The sequence below is a fragment of the Canis lupus genome, chromosome 27 (genome assembly GCF_003254725.2).
Source record: "Canis lupus dingo isolate Sandy chromosome 27, ASM325472v2, whole genome shotgun sequence".
Taxonomy (NCBI): domain Eukaryota; kingdom Metazoa; phylum Chordata; class Mammalia; order Carnivora; family Canidae; genus Canis; species Canis lupus.
Genome location: NC_064269.1, coordinates 18,712,884 through 18,732,739, shown reverse-complemented (window position 1 = coordinate 18,732,739; position 19,856 = coordinate 18,712,884). Strand labels below are relative to the sequence as shown.

The window sequence follows — 19,856 nt, the reverse complement described above, 5'->3', positions numbered from 1 at the left end:
TTATATACATTCCCAAGTAATACATTTTAAGGAGGACCAATAATCACATTACCATAATAACTGATATCTTTATCATAATTGAATAATGAACTTAGGTATATTCTTTGAAAATTTTTCATAGATAAAATCATTTAATTCAAATTAATGTTTTTTGAAAAATTCTTTATTTTACAAATGTACATTAAAGGTTTTTAACTTGGTTTTATCTACATAACAATATAAAAAATTATTGTGAAAACAAATCTGGAGACAAGAGTGGACAATTGAGTCTGGGATATTCACAGAGAAGCAGAAATACCAAAGAAGTAAAAGACTGGTATTTAAAGTGAGCCAATGCAAGGGAATCCTGCCTCCATATTGTTTTTCACTTAAACCACTATGAAAGCTTTAGGTAACCTTTTATAAAGGTTTAAGTAAAATATGAAGAAACTAAAAATATATATATATATGTATATATATTTATTTGAAGAAACTCCCCTGATGGTTCTACAAGTGATGATCCAACCTAGGAAATAAGGCCCTCAGTCTCTGTCTTGGGACTTTCAGAATAGACTAGATAATCTGGGAACCGAATAATGGATTTAAGCTTTTCTGATCAATATCTCACTGTATTGATTGAAACTACTTCCCCAAGAAGTTGTTTTAGAATAAAGGCTTCAAGATAAGGACCCAATGTGTAAGCCGTTCTCATTATTTGATTTTGTAGGTGAACTTTTGCCTGGCACAAATATCTTCGTATTGTTCTCACAGATTGATTCTTGACTCTACACAGCAAATCACTAGTTTTTATCATTTTGACCCACTGCAAATGCCCTCCACTACAGTGGGCTTACATGCTCCTAAACTTAATACTATTATATATAAACTTATATATTATATATGTTATATATCAACTTAATACTCCTAAAAAAATACTTTTTTTTTTTTCCCGCAGGATTCCAAGTCTTGGCAACGTTTGAAAAAATCCCATTTGAGAGAGCTTTTAGGAGGCCATATGCTGACTTCACAACCAACACCATCACAACCCAGTACTGGAATGCAGTCAGCCACCGGGCTCCTGCCATCATATATGACTTCTATCTGAGGCTCACGGGAAGGAAGCCCAGGTGAGAAGCTGGGTCAGTTGCTTTAAGAGTGTTGCTACATGGAAGATTAGGGCCCCAAAGTCCTTAGCCCTCCTTTCATCTGGGGATTAAAGGTAACAACTGAATCTTATATAAATTTGGGACCAACCAAAGCAGTAGTAATGAGAAGCCCCAAAGGGACCCGTACCTTAAAAATCCTCCATCATAATAAAGGAAGTTAAATGTTGAGGAACTTGCTTGGTGAATTCAGCAAGTAATCATTCACCCAAAAAGCAAAGCAACTGAGACTCTAAGTCTGGGGTTTTCTATATTGTTAGGTAATCTTAAAATTGTGCTATAATGGTAACAGCCATGCCACACACACACACACACACACACGCAAACACACACAGGATGATGTGAGATGATTTCATTTTCATTCTCACAACAATCCAGAGAAGATGTAATCAATACACCAATTTTACAAATAGGAAATAGAAGAAGCTAAAGTAGCTTAGAAGTGGCAAAGATCTGCAGAAACCTGAGCTAGATTTACTGCCACCTAGAGGTGAGTAAAGAAATTAAAGGGAACAAGGTAGAATGAAATGTGCTGATGCTGAGGCAGCTCTGTCGCCATCTAGCAGTTGACGTAGGAAACATCTCTTTCTGTCCCCCTTGAGGAATTTTATATTGTTGTCTGAAGAGTCATTGTTATAATTACCAAAGGCAATCTCTGCAAGCAAGCACAGGAGCATGAATAGCATTGCTTTCTGTGCTAGTCTCTTTATAGGAGGAAGACTTTATTGCTGTGTTTAATTTCTGTCCTTATTAGCAGTGCAAATAGCTAAAACTATTAAATAGTTCAGATAAATGCAATGTTGCATTTATCTGAATTTCCAGAGACCTTATTTAAAGCTCATAATTCAGTAATCATCAGTTTCTTCTTGAGCAAGGTGAAGAGAAGATGCTGTGGCTATGGGAAAAATATTTGTAGGGGGCTTATTATATAAAGGTGGGAAAAGAAGGAAAACCAAACATTGTAGGCAGAAATGCTGAAGACTTTAAAATTTATCAGGGTTGGAAGAAGACCTCGATAAAGAGCAGAGGTCCATAAGTAGAAAAAAGGAGGAAGGGAGCCAATAAAAAATCTTTATGAATTTTGTTTGTGAGAAATTAAATATTTGTGGGAAACAGGTAGATTTCTTTTGTGATAGGAATAATCTTTATGGCAGAAAATGCTAGAATCCTTCTAGACCCTTCTTCTTCCCAGATGTTTGTGTGTAGTCTTCCATGCATTTACAACCATATAGAGACATATATAAATATAGTGTTGCTTTGAGGTGTGTGTGTAAATCAAGCCTACATATTTACCCACTTTTTTCACCAATGTTCCTTGAAAATCTAAGTCATTCTATCTAGTGTTGTCTGTTTTTTCCTATCACAAACAATGGGGTAATGAGTATCACTGCATTTTTTTTTAGAACTTGCTACTGGGTCTGGGGAGGATGCTGAGGAGTGTGATTGCTGGATTGGAGGCTATCTGGAGTTTGTGACTACCGCTAGGTTGCCCTAAAGGAAGGCTGCCAATTTGTACTACCACATCAGCACAGGAGAGGAAAAATGTGTTAATTACCCTCATCAATACTTAGCAAAAAATCAATCTTTTGAATTGTCAAACTAATAGCAATGAATGACATCTCTTTGTTATTTTGATTTGCATTCCCCTGATTGCTGGAAGGGCCGAGCTTTTATTGTTCACTGGACAATTTTCTCCTCTGGGAGTTGTCTGCCTCTGCTTCTTACCTATTTTTCTATTGGATTGTCCTTATTAATTTACAGAAATTCATATTTATGTGCATAAATATATATTTAATGTATTTTCTCCAAGTCAATTTCTTCTCTCATAGCTTTGATTATGAAGCTTTATTTAATACGAGGGGAGTACATATAATGTAGGTCTAAAAGCATGGAGTTAGACTGTGACTTACAGATTTAAATCCTGGCCTCACCACGTGAAGCACCATATGAGCTCTAAATTACTGTTTCTAATACCTTACTGCCTCATCTGTAAAAAGGGACAGTAATCATTCCTATTTTATAAGATTTTATGTAAGAGGGCATAGAATATAGTAATCACTATTATTATTAAAGAAGTTTTAGATTTTTATGTGATTAAATGAATCACTTTTTTCCTTTATTGGTTTTACATTTTATGTGTTAAGAAGACCAGGCAGCCCAGGTGGCTCAGCGGTTTAGTGCCACCTTCAGCCCAGGGCGTGATCCTGGGGACCGGGGATCAAGTCCCATGTCAGGCTCCCTGCATGGAGCCTGCTTCTCCCTCTGCATGTGTCTCTGCCTCTCTGTGTGTGTCTCTCATGAATAAATAAAACCTTAAAAAAAAAAAAAGACCTTCTGTACCTGAAAGTAATAAATGTACTTTCTAAAAAAAAACAAAACACAAAAACTATGATACTGATATATTCCTGTACATAGGGTATCATTCTACAATGATTATTTTTAAAAATTAAAATAAATTATTGAAATCACATCAATTACATGAGAGCTGTAGGATGGATAATTATCCATTTGGCTGCTACAGAAGTATCATAGACAGGGCAGGTTATAAACAACAGAAATTTCCCTCTCACAGTTGTGGAGACTGGGCAGTCTAAGATCAAGGGCTGGTGGATTCAGCATCTACTGAGCGCCTGCTTCCTGATTCCTAGACAGCCATCTATGCTGGAAAGGCCAGGAGAGATTTCTGGATTCTCTTTTAAAAAGGGCACTAGTCACCTCCTAAAGTCTTCTCTAAATACTATCACATTGATGAGAATAGGTTTAAGTATATGAATTTGGAGAGGAGGGGGATATAAATATTTAGTCTATAGCAAAAATGTAAGATAATAATAGCCAGATGAAACCCTATTATGATGCTTGTATCAGGGAATAAGGAATCTACCTTCTGCCTAAGAATTTCCCATGTACAATAAGTCATTGGGTATATAAGCATTAGGACTTGACCAGAAATAAGACCAAATTCCCAAAATAGCATCATAAGTCATTACTGGGTCAAATGGGTAGTCACTACTGCCAAAACTGGCCCGAGATAAATGTTGTAGAGGCCAAATGTTCTATAGGCTAAATTGATTTGTAGCCAGAAGATCTAGGTTGATGCATTAGCTGTGTGACTTTGAACCGTTAATCCTTTTGTAAGATGAAGGTAAAGAATGTAGATCTTTACCACCGGTGAGGATCAAATAAGAGCAGGTATGAAAGTTTTCTATAAAAAAAAAAATTTAAAAAAAGAAAGTTTTCTATAAATGGTTGCAAAGTTGGAAGTTCACAACTAGGCAAAGTGAGCTTAAGATAGATTAAGTGGCCACGATAATATAAGCATCAAAACCAAAATTCCAACCCCGTTTTGACTGACCTGAAAAAGCCTCTGCTTTTCTAATCTCACCACTCTGTGCCCCATTACTTTAGATGGCCTGCATCTCCCAGTACTGTGGTCAGGACTTGGACCAGCTCACTTTGTCCATTCACAAAATGTACCTACCTAACAGAGATGCTATGAGGATTAGTTAAGATATTTGTTTAAGGTATCAGCACTGTGCCAGACAGTGGGTTATCACCTAGTTATTTTCTGATATCTGGCTGGGTTTTTAAAATTTTTGCTACTCTTGAGAAAGAGAAGATAGTAAAGAAGCAGAGGAGGAGTTTGGTGGTATTAAAATGACTAATAGAACAAACTCCTTTAGATGAGATGCATCAGCTTCCTTCATTCAACACAGTTCATAAATATGGAAAGAGAAAAAAGAATACGTGTTTTAATGAAGAAGTGGGGGGGAAGGTAAAGAGGGAAATTTTTGATATTTCCTTTTATATATATTTTTTTTTCTCAAAAGTAATTTGTCATACGTCCTAAAGAGTAACCGTGCCATCTGTGGTGTGCTGATATTTGCTCCTATGTGATCTTTACCTTAGGATGACAAAGGTCATGAATCGGCTTTTAAGAACAGTTTCCATGCTGGAATATTTTGTCAACCGGAGTTGGGAATGGAGCACGTACAATACAGAAATGCTAATGTCTGAGCTGAGTCCTGAAGACCAGAGAGTAAGTAGAACGCTGACAACCAACAGGAAAATCTTACTCATTTGGAATTTAGAATTATTTGACCTGGAAAGCTGATAAACAAAGGAAGTTTTAGTTATAGACACAATCTTTTTTTTTTTTTTTATGCTAAGAAAATCAGTCAGTGCTATTGACACAATTGCAGGACATAAGTTAATGTAGGTAAGAGACCTGGGTTCTTGACCTTGGTTAGATTCTCACTGCTATCCTGCAGTCACATTTCATGTACTGAATTTGCTTCAATCCCTGTTCATCCTTGGTGGCTGTTTTCAACAAACCCTCGGTACCTCTGTATTTTCCCTAACCCCACAACATAGGACTTCAATGAAAAATCAGTTTTACTGCTCATAAATTCATCCACTATTCTTATTAAATCAGAATCATTCTCCATCTCCAGAGCTTCAATTCTTTCCTTTTTAAAAGCTAACCCCTACTCCCATTGCATCCCACTTAGACCTCCCTCCCTCCCTCTCCCTATAATGATCTGTCTTCAACAAATCAGACTTCTTATTTCTCAAGACAGGCCTTCACCTTAATGCTTTGCACCAGTGCCATTTCTTTCTTTACATTAGCTTCTTGGCAGTTAGAATAGTTAAGTCCTGAAATCTTTGTGTATTCTGAAATTCACAAGTATAGAAATCTTTTGTACTTTGTACATGTTCCTAGGTTTTTCTTTTCAGGGAGTCACATGTTCCCTGACCATATCCTTAGTTTTCTATTAAACTTTAGTTCTTACTCTCTTGCTTGGCATTATCTACTAAAAGAAATTTTTTCAAAAGGTAAAGCATTTCTTGATTTATCTAATACTTGACAGTATGTAGAAGAGACCATGTGTGAGGAGGAAACATTAGAAGGCCATAGCTAGCCTCACTTGCCAACTACGGATTTCCTTCTACAAACCAGCGACACAGACCATGATTCAAATCCAAGCCCTAGAATTACTTTGGGTCATGGAACCTAAGGGTTATTTACAAAGTCAAACACCATAATGTTATATTAAATACACCAGGTGAGATTTAAAGGGATATTTTAACTGAAATAATTTGCTGAGCATCTCTAAACCTGACATGAAATAGGGCTATATTCAGAAATATCTACATACCTTTATAGACAAAATTATTCTAAAGTACTTGTTTGAAATGCATAGACAATGATGAAACTAGATTAAAAAAACCTCGAGCTATTGTAAATTATTTTTAAAATTAGCTTCAAATTTTATGTGGGCTTATCTTTATTGCATTCTCTTCATGGAATTTATCCATCTAAATAATTCAAAAGGTAATAAGGTTAGTGTTTCATTTTTTGACATGTATAACCGAAAATTTTGTGGAAAAAAAGAATCAACTCTGCTCTGGATATAACATGTGCTTTCAAAATAGCTTAGCAAAGATAATAGTCCTGAATAATTGGATATAATTGCCAAACTCTGGCTTAGAATTGAGTTTGATTTGCCCTATGGAATGAGGATTCCAAACTAGGGCCTCATTGAAATCTAACTTAGAACTGTGAAATAGTATAAAAATAAAAGCCTCTGTTTATATAGTAATATTTAGTGATTCTATAACAAACAAACATATCCAAAGTAATACAGAATCACTTTTGGAAAGCATTTCAGCTGTTGGACAAGTCTATGAAGCTCTCTGGAACTCATCAATCTCATCTGTTCTTTGTTGATTCTCCACAGTATTTCACAAGAATTTGAGATAACTTGCAATAAACATATAATAACAGAAAAGAGAAATAAAACATCAAACTAGGGGAAATATTAAAATGTGAAGTCAAAGAATGAAAAATAGAATGTCCATCCATGTGTAGTCTATAAGATCCTACTAAGTCACTGCAGTTAAGCAAGGAATTTGTTTTTGGGCTTTTTAGTAGCAAAATGAAAGGGAAAATATAGTTCCGTGGCATTCTGTGTCCAAGAGGAGGAAATGCACCAGTGTTCCAAGAGAAGCACTAAACTCGTACCACTGAATTCAAATGTTTTTGAAGGGCTTCATTTGACAACACACATAATAAATAATATCTCTGAAGCAAATACAGAATATAAATTTTGCTAAACTATAACTTAAGGCTTTGCTTATCCAGTCTTATTAGTCTGCTCTATTAAGTAGAAAAGGATGGTAGGCCAAGGAAACACCACCAAAATTTAAGAATGGAAAAGAAGCACAATTTGTTCTGGTCCCTAACCAAAGGTGTCCCATCACTTTTAAAAATAACTAGTCCTCATTTATTTGAAATGAAATTAGCCTTCACCAGACAAAAGAATGACAATTCTTTTAAATTTCCCTCACAAGACTTCCCAAAGGTCAAATATTTGTCCTTGATCTATGTTTAAATATTTCTGTGTAAATGGTAATCCATATTATCAGTGTCTTTGAAATAACAGTTCAAATAATCTCCTTTGGAGGAGTCCAACCCAAGTCTCCCAAACCATTTACTCAATTATGTGAAAGACTGTCACTCACTTATGTGAAAGAAACGTCATCAAAAGGACAATGTGATTGTCTCCAGCAGTACAATTCTGGCAATCCATAATCTCTTCTTGCCTTTCAGGTATTCAACTTTGATGTGCGCCAGTTGAACTGGTTGGAATATATTGAAAATTATGTTTTAGGAGTTAAGAAATACTTATTGAAAGAGGATATGGCTGGGATCCCAGAAGCAAAACAACATTTGAAAAGGTAAACATAACCAGTTAATATTTATTAAGCACTTACCACATATATCTGATTCTATACTAGACATGAAATTTGAGCAGGGGAGGGGAAGAATCAACATTTTTTGAGCACTTACTACATTACAGGTCCTTCCTTGTACACTCTCCCCTTGCAGTACACTGTTTCACTTAGATTTCACCACATGCCTATGAAGGAAGTATCATTTTGTTATCCCATTTTTCTTTTTAAATGAAAGAGCCTTTTAGGCTCAAAGAAAGTAAGTAATTTGTACATGGTAAGACATGGTAAGGAGCCAGATTTGAACCTAAGTTTCTGTTTCTTCATATCCTGTCCCAATGTGATATAAAGAATACCCAACAACAGGAAACCTGACTGTACTCTTTAACGTGGGCAAATCAGTCACTATTTTTTAAGTCCTTAAATTGCCTTAAATTTCTTTCAGTCATTATTCCATAAGGGACAGAGAACTGTTAACAACCTGATACAATTCTGGTAGGAGCAAAGGGTTTTTAATGCAGAGATTATCAGCATGGAAAAGTAAATTGAAAACAGAGAGGAACCTTGAATAGCAGGCTAAGAGCTTAGAACTTACCTTCTACTGAACAAACAGTGAAGATTTCTGACAAGGCAATATGATCTAAGTATATTTAAGAAAGATTGTTAGTAATGTTTGTAAGATTGGTTAAAAAAGAGAGAGGTATGGGAAAGAGAAACTCATACTATGGAAATTTGATTATTCCGGAGGCATGGTGTAGAAATAAAAGCTATAAAAATCAAGAGGTCGTAAGGTCATGCCACATACCTGTGAACACCTTACAATATTCTGGTCACAACCAGGAAACAACACATTTAGATTTCAGATAACACAGTTGGGTATTTGGTGCTGTTTTAACTTTGGTTATATATGTCTGTTCCCCAGGCTCCGAAATATACACTACCTCTTTAATACTGCCCTCTTTCTCATCGCCTGGCGCCTTCTCATTGCAAGATCTCAGATGGCTCGGAATGTCTGGTTCTTCATTGTGAGCTTCTGTTATAAATTCCTCTCCTACTTTAGGGCATCCAGCACGCTTAAGGTCTAAGAACATTTGGCAAGCTCCTTTCACCTGGAACCTCTTGGATACCTCTAAAACAGCAAACTGTGGTTCTCAAGATTAAGAAGTAACAAAGAATATGCCCCAAGCTCATTACCTGTCCAATGTGTTGTCATGTATTCATCCCTGTTTCTTACCTATATATTGTTTTTATTTCAGTGAAAGAAGGAAAGTCATATCCTAGCCTATAATCATATCTATCTTAGGAAAAATTATTTCCAGATTGCTTCCTAACATTCTATACTGTGCCCTTGAATATAAAACACCAAAATACACTTATCTGTCCGTATTTAGGTTTTTTCTCTTGAGAGGACTAATTTTGACTCCATGAACATGGAAGAACACATGGTAGAAGCTAAAATATGCTAAAGAAAGGCAGTTCTAACCTTGGAACCATTCTGGGGTTCTAAGATTAAGTTGAGGAGGAATGATCTTCGCATCCTCAGAAATACTGTAAAAGAAATCATTCTCCACTGAAATCTCAGCTTCCTGTGTTATACCATGGAGACCTGATTGAAGGCTGGGGGAAATTGGAAAAGTAGGTTCACATTTAGCACCTCCGTCAACTACACCTACTTCTGAAATAAAAAAAAAATAAATAAAAATAAAAATAAAACCCAAAAAACAAGGTCTAAATAATTATGTGTAGAATATACATATTTGATGTAGACTATACATCAAGCATATTTGCATCGGGACTGCTTATTATTCTTTCAAGTAAAATTAGTTGTCGTAATTTGAATCTGACAACTATTATTTCTAAATCTTTTGAATCATCCATTTTCCTGATAACCTCTCAAGAGTTTCCTTCTTGTTCACTGAAGTCACTAAACCCCTTATATTTAAGCTTATTTTGCTCAGGCCTCAGAGTGACTGATGGGAGAAAGGTACTAGGCTAGAATCATTAAAAAAAAAAAAAACAGTCCCCTGATCTCTGCCTGGGAGGAAAGCAAAATTTCAAACATAAATGTAAATGCTAGTTTTAGTCTTTTTCTGCAAAGTAGGGAAGATTACCCTTCTGTGATCACCAGGACTTGCTAGTATCTTGATCATTCCAATTACACAATGTTAACTGTACAATGTACAGCAGAAGAGGATAGACTTCACTAAGTGACTGTCAACTTAGAGACTGGGTATTGTTTTGTTTAAAAATATTTTATGTATAATATCAATGAATTAGTAAAAACTATATTTATTCTCAAATTCCTATATTAATAATATAACTGTTATCCCAACTTTCCTCATATTTGAGAGATCTGTGTATGTTGGATTGGAGCATTTCATGTTAAAAACATGGAATATTATTCAAATACGGTATTTGGGGCCTAAGCAACTAAAAATAATCACAACTACTAGAAAACTACAAAAGCATAAAATGGTAAGGCAGTTATGCTTATGCTCACTTTCCAGAATAATTAGTAATACTCAAGAAAGCACATGCACGTGGTTGCAGTGCACAAGGCTTGAGGGCAGCTTCTAGTCCAGTATTACTAGAGATTTTTCTGAACACTATAAAGGGCATTTAGGGGAACACTTCTGGGCAATGTCTTTTCCAATCTTATTTAAGGTCTGGGAACTTCTTTCCAGGGCAGACAAACCAGCTCTGAAACAAAGCACTTGGTGATCTTTAGTTTGAGATGTCTATATGATACTTCTGAGTTACATTAAGATACAAACTGCAGATAGGATAAAAATGAAATCAAGATATAACTCATTGAGATTGGATTAAACAATTATTCTAAGAATTTACTATCTTTTGATTGTTTCACCAATTCCATAAATTCTACTGATTAAGTATTCATTTTAATTTTTGATTAAATGAAAGTTTGAATTAAAAAATGTTTTCCTCTTCTAGTGTTGTATCTTTAACTGCTGACTATTATGGTAAATCTCCCTCCCCTGAGAAAAAAAGAATCTTCCAAAGAAACTACCAAATGAATATAAATTAACACACATCCATACATAATATTTAACTATGTTCTGATACCGTTAAGAGTTACATTTACAAGCTGAAGCATGTTTTATCTATGGCATTAATGACACAAAGTTCTGTGATGATTATGTGGTAAAAATAGGTATCTTATGAAAGAAAATCCCTAATTATTTTATATCAAGAACAATTAACAATTATTTGAATGCCTAACACATACAATTACAATGCAGTAAGAATCTTCTACTATTGAGAAAGGGACTGATGGTAAGTACAAAAAGATTTCTATGTTTTTAAAAAGTTTTGTTCATTCCTATGTTTTTTGCCCACAACATACCTGATACAGTAAATAATATTTCAGAGTTTAAGACAGTCACCACCTAAGCAATTATTAGAAAAAATTGAAGCAGGTGGGCATACAACTCAAAAAAAAAAAAAAAACATTTCTTACATGACTTACTAATTTTATACTAACCCAATACCATCACCTCCAGTTAACAGCTCAAACAGCTGATTTAGAATCTCAGGGTAAATAGACTGATCTGAGAAGAGACCCAAATAGTGTGTTATCTTACAGTGGACATAATAGTTTCCAAAAACATCAGTATTTTTCAAAGTTCACAGGAATCCCATGTGAATTTCCACATGGTTATTTTTCTAGAACTGCAAATCCATTAATTATGTTCTGGAAACATGAACAACTGTCTGTAGTTAAAAGTGATGGTTGTCCCATATGCCCACATAGAGGTATGGAAAAATGTTCACTGCTTAGATTACTTTGTAAAAATATATTTTTTTTATTTAATGAAATAAAATTAGCTGGTTTTATGATGTAACTGGCTTGAGAGACAGTGGTGACTTATAGTAGAAATAGTTATGGCAAAGGACACTAGAGTTTTAACAGCTAGAAACCCCTATTTTGGTACACAAAAAATTCAGGTGTGAATTGAAATACTGATTCCAACTTGGAGCTATAAACAGGTGGGGAGATATGAGGTTGGACAACTTGTATCAATTCTACTTTAAAGAAATAAAAAATCTTGTACTACAAGAATTCACCAAGTTCATTTGCAGAACTGCTTGATACAAGAAAGATTCTGAAGTATTTTATATCAGCTTTAGTATGTAGCTTTCATCAGTATATCCCCGCACATCTACTGTCTTACCTTAAAGTTATTACACAAAATAGCATAAAATGGGTTATATTTGGAAGTTGTTAATCTAATTCCTTTTGAGTAACATCCAATACAATTAGGAGTTGCTAAGACAAAGCTATTTAAATGTTTCACTGACTATAATCTTATATTCAACTCCGTTGACAGTTTTATAGACTTGAGTCAACTATTCAATTTGCATCACTCATTCACTTTTTAATATGAAAATACAAAAGAAATCCACTCTTATACAGTAATTTAACTCCATTTGGAGCAAAAGCAAATGTAACAGAGTGATATTTAAAGATTGCCAGTTTTCCTATAAGGAAAAAAGCAGCTTAAATATGAGGAACTGGGGCTTATTTGGGGATACATGATCATAAAAGGACAAAGAAACTTATATTTGTCATTTTATTTAGAGTCCAAATGTTCGGGATTGAGACATTAAATGAGTCTTTTGTATTCTCTTTTCTCTAAAAATAAAACAAAACAACAACAAAAAAAACACAAGAAAACCAAAAAATCCAAGGCAGTTTGTTTCCTACTCCTAAGATAATGCAAGGTGATTTTATCACTAAAAAATATTTCAAGAGTGGGGGAAAACTACAATAGGAAATACTTGAATATCAATACAGGCATTATACCATAATGTATGAACATATGGTGATCTAGTTTTGATAGTGCTGACAAAGGGTGGACTCACTTTGGCTTGCAGAAGGTTTGTAATAGAGCTCCAAGCAGAAGGGGAGGAAGGACTTAAGTACTAAGTTCAAGGACATAATGAAATTTTAAAGGTCCTCTGGCTCAAGTTTAGATAACTTTTAAACAATCAAAATTATCCATCTTGAGATCAAGATTCAAAGTTTTAAATTTTGAAGCAGACAAGCTCCATATAAATTTTACTTTCTGGTACCCAAATCAGTAACCCACAACATAAAAAAGACAGGTTGCATAAAATATCCCTACTGATACCATTAAAAAATTAGACCTTAGTCATTCCTTTATGAATTCCAAAGTTAAGTTTGCATTAAAGATTGTGAACTTTACTTGCATTAGTAATTTTACTATGAAAATTCAGTGTTCTCTATCATAAAATGTATCTGAGAAAAATGTGATACTAATGGTCTAAATTGAGAATTAGAAGTAATATGTAATTATAATACTGGGTTAATCTTTTCCCAAGAGGTAGTCTGTATTGTACAAATACTGCAGCAGAGAATTATTCACCTAAATATTTTATCTCTTTTTATAGGCCAAAGTATACAAAACACAGTTTAAAAAAAAAAAAAAACTTTCATGTAAGTTGAAGTTTCAACTTTTAAAATATTTAGGCTGGAATATATAAATATTATGAATACCCTAATAAAATGAAAAAGGACTGAGTAATAAAGTTGGGTAGCCTCCCCGAGGCACAAGCCAAAGCTCCATAATAGGTATGTCAGTACACTGTTCCCTGCAATGGAAAAGAAACACTTGGCAAGATCAGAAACTCCTAACTGATCCTAATATGCAGGCATACTTCATCATTCACCATCCAAAAGGCTGGTCAGAATCTTACTACCTTGATGGTCAAAAACCTGTCTTTGACTATTTGAGGAATTTCAGGTAAAAAGCTTTCTTAACTATTAAAGTATAAATCAATGGCAAAGCAGGATTTGGCTTTAAAGAAATTCCTTTTATAGTCAGCTTTAGTGGGACAGATTAATTACATTAAAATTTTAATAAGGTATTTGGAAAACATGGGAACAATTAAAAATCATATGTAAGCAAGCACCAAAATAATTTTAAAATCCTTTTAAAGATACTTAACTGCTAAAATCCTAACTGAAAGAAAATAATTTTAAATCAATATTGTTTTACCTCCCTTAAAAAAACAAAACACCTTGAATGAACTTTCTGGAAAGCAGATTCACAGAACCAAGATTCAGTCTAAAATAGCTAAAATTCTAAGTAAAATTCCTTCTGAGAGATGTTCTATTAGTTCCTAGTCTAACTTCATTGGAAACAGTATTTGAAATAAATCAATAACAGAGAAGGCTCATTCATTTTTTGGAGTTTTCTGGAATCCAAAATCTTTCAGAGCATGTTACATCATCTGTGTTAATCAGTCAACTTAATAGCTTTTAATAGTAAAGTATATATTTTAAACAATAATGCTTTTATTTCCTTCAGAGTGCCATTCACCATAAGCTTTTAATTCAAAGCAGTTTCATTAGTATTTTTCCTTTTCTTCATTGACATTATCTGTACCAACTATTTCCAAGGAAACATTTTTTCATCTTTAAAACAAAAAATCCATTTGTAAAACTGTAATTTGTGACATACTATCTCCAAAACCCACCATTTTAAATCCAGTCTTTTAGTCTTATCTTTGTCACTTACCTGGAATTTTACTTCCCCATTTCTCCAAAGGACTTAAACCATTGGGGACTGGTAGTTATTCTACTATCATTAAGTATTACAAAAGGAAAACTGATGTTGGTACATGTATTCCAAATACAGTTTTTAATGGCACCTGAGCAATATCTCCCTCTCATTATTTTTAGTCTTTCAAAGTCTGGAAATTTAAAATTAATCCTTAATTAGTAAGAAAGCTACAACAACACAATCTAATATCAAAATCAATCACATTCAGGACACTCTGAATGCAGACACTCATAATCCAGTTTTACAGCTTAACGGACATTGTTTAATGATAATCTCTCAGATCTGACATGATCTTGCCTTATGTAAGTATTTGCCTCATGTTTCTACTTTATGTAAAGTTACCCTGTTGCCCCTCACCCAAACATGTATAAAATATTCTACTTTTAATACTTTACAAACTGATAATTTTCATCACCATTAGTGGACCTTTTTATTACTCACCTCCCTCTACCAAAGTATACCAATAATATAAGGGTCAGACAAGAAAATTTAGCATCTTTTTAAAAAATGTGCTTTCTTCTCCCTGTATAAGTGCCCACTATACAGTTTGTGAATGCTACGTTTGTTACATATTATATAGCACCTACATACCCTGCCCCTGTAAGAATTCACCTTAGTCTTCCACGACCCTGCCTTGTACAGTCAGAAAAAGCCAATAGCCAGAGTTTAAAGAAAAGCAGTTACCTTCCTCAGACCAAATTATTAGATAAATGGCCTTGTCATTATGGCTTAACATTGATATGGCTATAGCATAGGGACCCATCCCTATATTCCTTTATTAACAGTGTGACCTGACCACAACTTTTTAAAGTCTAGACTAGTTTTCCATATGTTTTACATATTTTATTCTGATATATCTTTTAAAAACAGAAGGACGCAAACATTTGCACTTATCAATGCCTTTTTCTTTAGATGTGGTTTGACTTCTTTCCTTCAGGCTCTTTGCCACCAAGAAGCAAGCTCTGATTTCAATACTGCCCATTCGCTATGAAAATATCAGACGGGGTCATCTTCAAAGCAACACTCCAGTTGGGCTTATTCACTGATTAGCTGCATAATTTCTTCTAGGACAACGTAACAGACACAACATATACGGGATTTCAGTTTGGGTTTATCTTTCTTTTTTTTTCCCTAGGTGTGATTCCCACTTCTCATTCATATTTTCTTTTCTTTGAATATATTGCACAATATTTTATTATTAAAAAAGGTTTTATGTCTCAGGCAAAAAGTTTATCTCCTTCACTCAGGAGGTGCTAATGTGTATTATTCTCTAAAAGAGGTAAGTGGTTGTCTGTGTGGCCATCCTCAAAGGGGACCTAGGGAGAAGAAAAGACCAAAGCATTAGTTTTATTCCTTACACTATTCCCTCTAAGCACAATGCTTTATTTTGGGCAATTTCTTTTGAAGCACCAAAAGCTACTGTTTAGATTTAACAATGATACTATGATTTAGAGATCAGCACCATTTGATACTGTAGCACTTACAGAACTGACAGGTTTGTAGGATCCAAGTCTGAAACGACAGTAAATTATCTCAACTATAAATTTCCCAATTCCATGTAACATGCCTGTAATAAAAAATAAGTTTTTTAAAAATTAAATGATGCTTTTAATGAAATCATTTCCTAAATTAATTATTCCTAAATTGTTACATAAGAATAAAAAATTTCACTAATTATAATAGAATAGATTAAGAAAGGAAACAAAGCAGTTTGCTTTATTCATTTCCATGGTTAAAAATAACCAAACAGGGGTGCCTGGGTGGCTTAGTCAGTTAAGCATCTGCCTTCGGTTCAGGTCATGATCCCCGGATGCTGGGATCAACCCCATACTGGGCTCCCTGCTAAGCAGGGAGTCTGCTTCTCCTCCCACCTCTGCTCTGTGTCCTTGGATGCTCTCTCCCTCTTTTACTCTCCCTCTCTCCTCCATGCAAATAAATGAAATCTTAAAAAAAAAAAAAAAAAAAAAAAGTTAAATTTTAAAACATTTCTTTTCAAAATCACAAGGCCACATAATTCATGATCTTGACAAAGCAATCTTTTCAAGGGTGCTTTATATGTCTCACACATACCATTTTGAAAAATAAATAGTATCAGTGCCACGAATTTAGACAAATTTAAATAAGGTAGTAAGGAAGTCTTTCAAAGCTGTATATAGACTATACAGCTCCATGTAATATTGAATAGGGGTTGGGGATAAAGAAGGAACAGTTTCCTTTCTTTATCTATTGTACTCAAATCTTCATGATTACTATTCTGCAAATTACCTTTGAGAGAATCTCATAAACTCAGGACAAAAAAAAAAAAAAAAAAAAAGACCCAAATCATAAAAACAGTATTGACTGAAAATTCTGGTTGCACATGTTGCATAGTTCAAAGTACCATTAGATGTGATTTTATATATTGTACAGTTAAAAATACCTTAAATGAAAAAGAAAATTTACATTCAAGTGTCTACTATTTATAGGCATTTTCTCATCTAATCCTACAACACACTTGTAAGTTAGGTATAATTATTATTCCCATTTTTATAGATGAGGAAACAATTTCAAAAAAGGTAGACGACCTATATTACCACATAAATGGCAGAACTTGGATTGAATTCTAGGATCTTTTTAGCTCATTAAGTAATCTCCCTTAAATCACTGAATGTAAATGTAGTGACCTTAGCTATATTCAATGCTTAATCAATACAATTTTGGAGGTTTGGAATTAAATCTTACAGAAAAAATTCTTTAAATGTCAAAATATGGGAATGTGTGTATATATTTCTTGCTCCTGCTAAGTAAAACCATCTTAATTTCAGTAATACTTTTAGAAATTAGACAAAAAAAAAAAGAATGAATCTTAACCTGTTGTTGAAAAGATTCCTCCAACAATACCACAGAGTCTTACAAAAAACTGCCAGAAAGGCATATGCTCCTCAGTAACTGTTACCATAAGAGAACTGAGATCATATTTCATAAATATCCCAGAGACTCCATGGCTGCCTGCAGCATGGTTAATGACACGTTCCTAAAAGGAAGAAGAGAGACAGGAGAAGGAGAAAAATGGGATTCACATCATCTGGTTACTTGTACAATCAATATGAAGCCCTACAGTCCAGCTGTACAAGAGGAGTATCTAAATCTCTTTACGAACTGCCTTACTAGACTAAGCTCTTCAGAGACAATCAAATTATTCTGTATTCTTTGTCTGATGAGATTCTAAGGAAATCAAAAGAGCAGAGTCATTCTTTCCTATTTTCTCAAAAAGGTCACTTTACATACAAGTGTTCTACAGAGCTCAAGAGCTTACAACTATATGGCATCTTCACTGACCAAATCCATAAAAACTAAGTTCATATTTTAATATACTTTCTGTAACAATTCTTTGCTAAGAATTTACAAAATAATTATATTTATTTCCTGTCATTTAAATTCTCAAACTTAGAAACAATTTCACTTTCTGTTATTCATTTTATTTAAACTATATGAAATATGATACAAGAAGAAAAGAGAAAGGACTCATTTGAAAGTTATCAAATTTGGGCAGCCCAGGTGGCTCAGAGGTTTAGCGCCGCCTTCAGCCCAGGGCCTGATCCTGGATACCAGGGATCGAGTCCCACGTCAGGTTCCCTGCATGGAACCTGCTTCTCCCTCTGCCTGTGTCTCTGCCTCTCTTTCTCTGTTTCTCATGAATAAATAAATATAAAATATTAAAAAAAGAAGTTATCAAATTTAAGCTATTGGTTTAGTTTTTAAAGGAAGTTTTCTCTTAAAATGAATGCAGCTAAAATCATAAACCTACCATAATGTGTAGACTGCATAAGAAAATACTCTATTTCATTCCATCCTGTTTACACTTCAAAAGTCAACTTTGCAAACCATCTAATAAATTTATTTTATAGCTTGAAAAATATGCTACCACAGTGCTTTGCTGACTTTTGTCTTAACAGTCCCTTACCTATTTTTATTAAGCTATAAACTGCAAGCTGTAGCTATACAAATAACAAGGGAAATTTTTTTTTTTTTACAACTATTTTAGTTACCCTATCAGCACAAACATACTACGCAAAGGTCAAATGCTCTAAGATTAGATATATTTTTAATATAATTTTGTTGTTTGAAATACATCCTGGAGATGATTTCATTATCAGTATATAGATACCTTTCTCTCTTTTATTGAAAGTTGTATGTTCCTCCATTGTATGCATGTACCATTTGAGTTGTTTATAATCTTCTAGTATTACAAATAACAGTGAATTCAGTGAATGGAGTGAATAGCCTCATACATATCACTTTTGTATTTTTTCCACTATATCCTCAGATTCAGTTTCTAGAAGTGAGATTGCTGGGTCAAAGAGTAAATGCATATGTCATTTTGCAGATACTGTTAAACTCTCTTCCATAGAGACCATGTTGTTTTGCATTCCCATAGTAATGTATTATGTGCATATTTTCCCCAAAGCTTTGCCACTATAGAGACTGCCTGAAGTTCAGGTGTTGTCAATCTTAGTGAAAAATGTTATCATTCCATCCCTAAAGAAATGCTGAAAAACACAATATATACTTGCATATTTTTTACCTAGTTTTTCTCTTTCTGTACACACACACACACACACACACACACACATATACACACAAACCCTTGTGGGGGGGGGGACCCTTGATTTTTCACCCTGAATCATTTGAAAGTCACTCCTAAAAACTTCAGTATTTAATTTCCTGAGGATAAAGGAAATTCTACAATTATTGAGGACACAGTCATCATAAATTGTAAGGCTATCAAAAGAAAACTCCACATGGAGGAAGTAAATTTTTAAAAGCACTTATATTTTACCTTGGGATTCTTCTGGATATTCATATTTGAATATTCACCATTCTTAAATAATAAGAAAACATGAACCCAGAATAAATGAGAAATGTGTTAAACTGTTCAATTTTAAAGCTCTGTTCCTCATATTTTTAAGGCCACTCCACTCTGAGATTGCAGAATGTTTGTCTCTTAATTAGATGAATAAAAAGCACTAATTTAGGAAGGCAAATCCTCTAGGTCTGCTCTCTGAGCCACTAGAACCATGTACGCCCCAGGGTAGGTACATTAATTAAAAAATAAATAACACAGAAATCAGAGTGTCCACTGGCAGGTAAGAATTAATTATACCAATACAATAGGAAACATTACAAAATAAGGATATTAAAAATAAAAGCATTAATACCATAATAGTTTAATAATACTTTGTTTAAATTGAATAGAAGACATTCCAGATTTTTAAAATCTTTTCTTGCTCTAAAGCATACTAATATCCATTTCTAATATTTACTTCATTGGCTTGAAATAAAATGTTAATGCATTTCAAAGCTTTCACAAATTGTAAATGGGGGAGGGCACCAA

At 34.0% G+C, this 19,856-nt stretch overlaps 2 protein-coding genes across 10 annotated transcripts in view; one reads left to right on the top strand and one right to left on the bottom strand.

Moving 5' to 3' along the window:
• Positions 1 to 10,810, top strand: part of FAR2 (fatty acyl-CoA reductase 2) — a 131,786-nt gene extending 120,976 nt beyond the window's left edge. For all 9 annotated transcript variants that reach the window (XM_025455506.3, XM_049102967.1, XM_049102966.1 and 6 more), the window contains 4 exons: positions 935 to 1,106; positions 5,049 to 5,178; positions 7,753 to 7,880; positions 8,797 to 10,810. In XM_025455506.3, the coding sequence (XP_025311291.1) occupies positions 935 to 1,106; positions 5,049 to 5,178; positions 7,753 to 7,880; positions 8,797 to 8,959 (593 nt within the window). In that variant the 3' untranslated portion in view covers positions 8,960 to 10,810. The remainder of the gene's footprint in view (positions 1 to 934; positions 1,107 to 5,048; positions 5,179 to 7,752; positions 7,881 to 8,796) is intronic.
• Positions 10,811 to 14,163: 3,353 nt separating this feature from the next.
• The window catches only part of ERGIC2 (ERGIC and golgi 2), a 39,017-nt gene continuing 33,324 nt past the window's right edge, over positions 14,164 to 19,856 (bottom strand). Inside the window, exons 12-14 of the mRNA XM_025455511.3 lie at positions 17,333 to 17,495; positions 15,967 to 16,049; positions 14,164 to 15,798 (exon numbers count right to left, since the gene is read on the bottom strand). Of these exons, the coding sequence (XP_025311296.1) occupies positions 15,736 to 15,798; positions 15,967 to 16,049; positions 17,333 to 17,495 (309 nt within the window). The 3' untranslated portion in view covers positions 14,164 to 15,735. The remainder of the gene's footprint in view (positions 15,799 to 15,966; positions 16,050 to 17,332; positions 17,496 to 19,856) is intronic.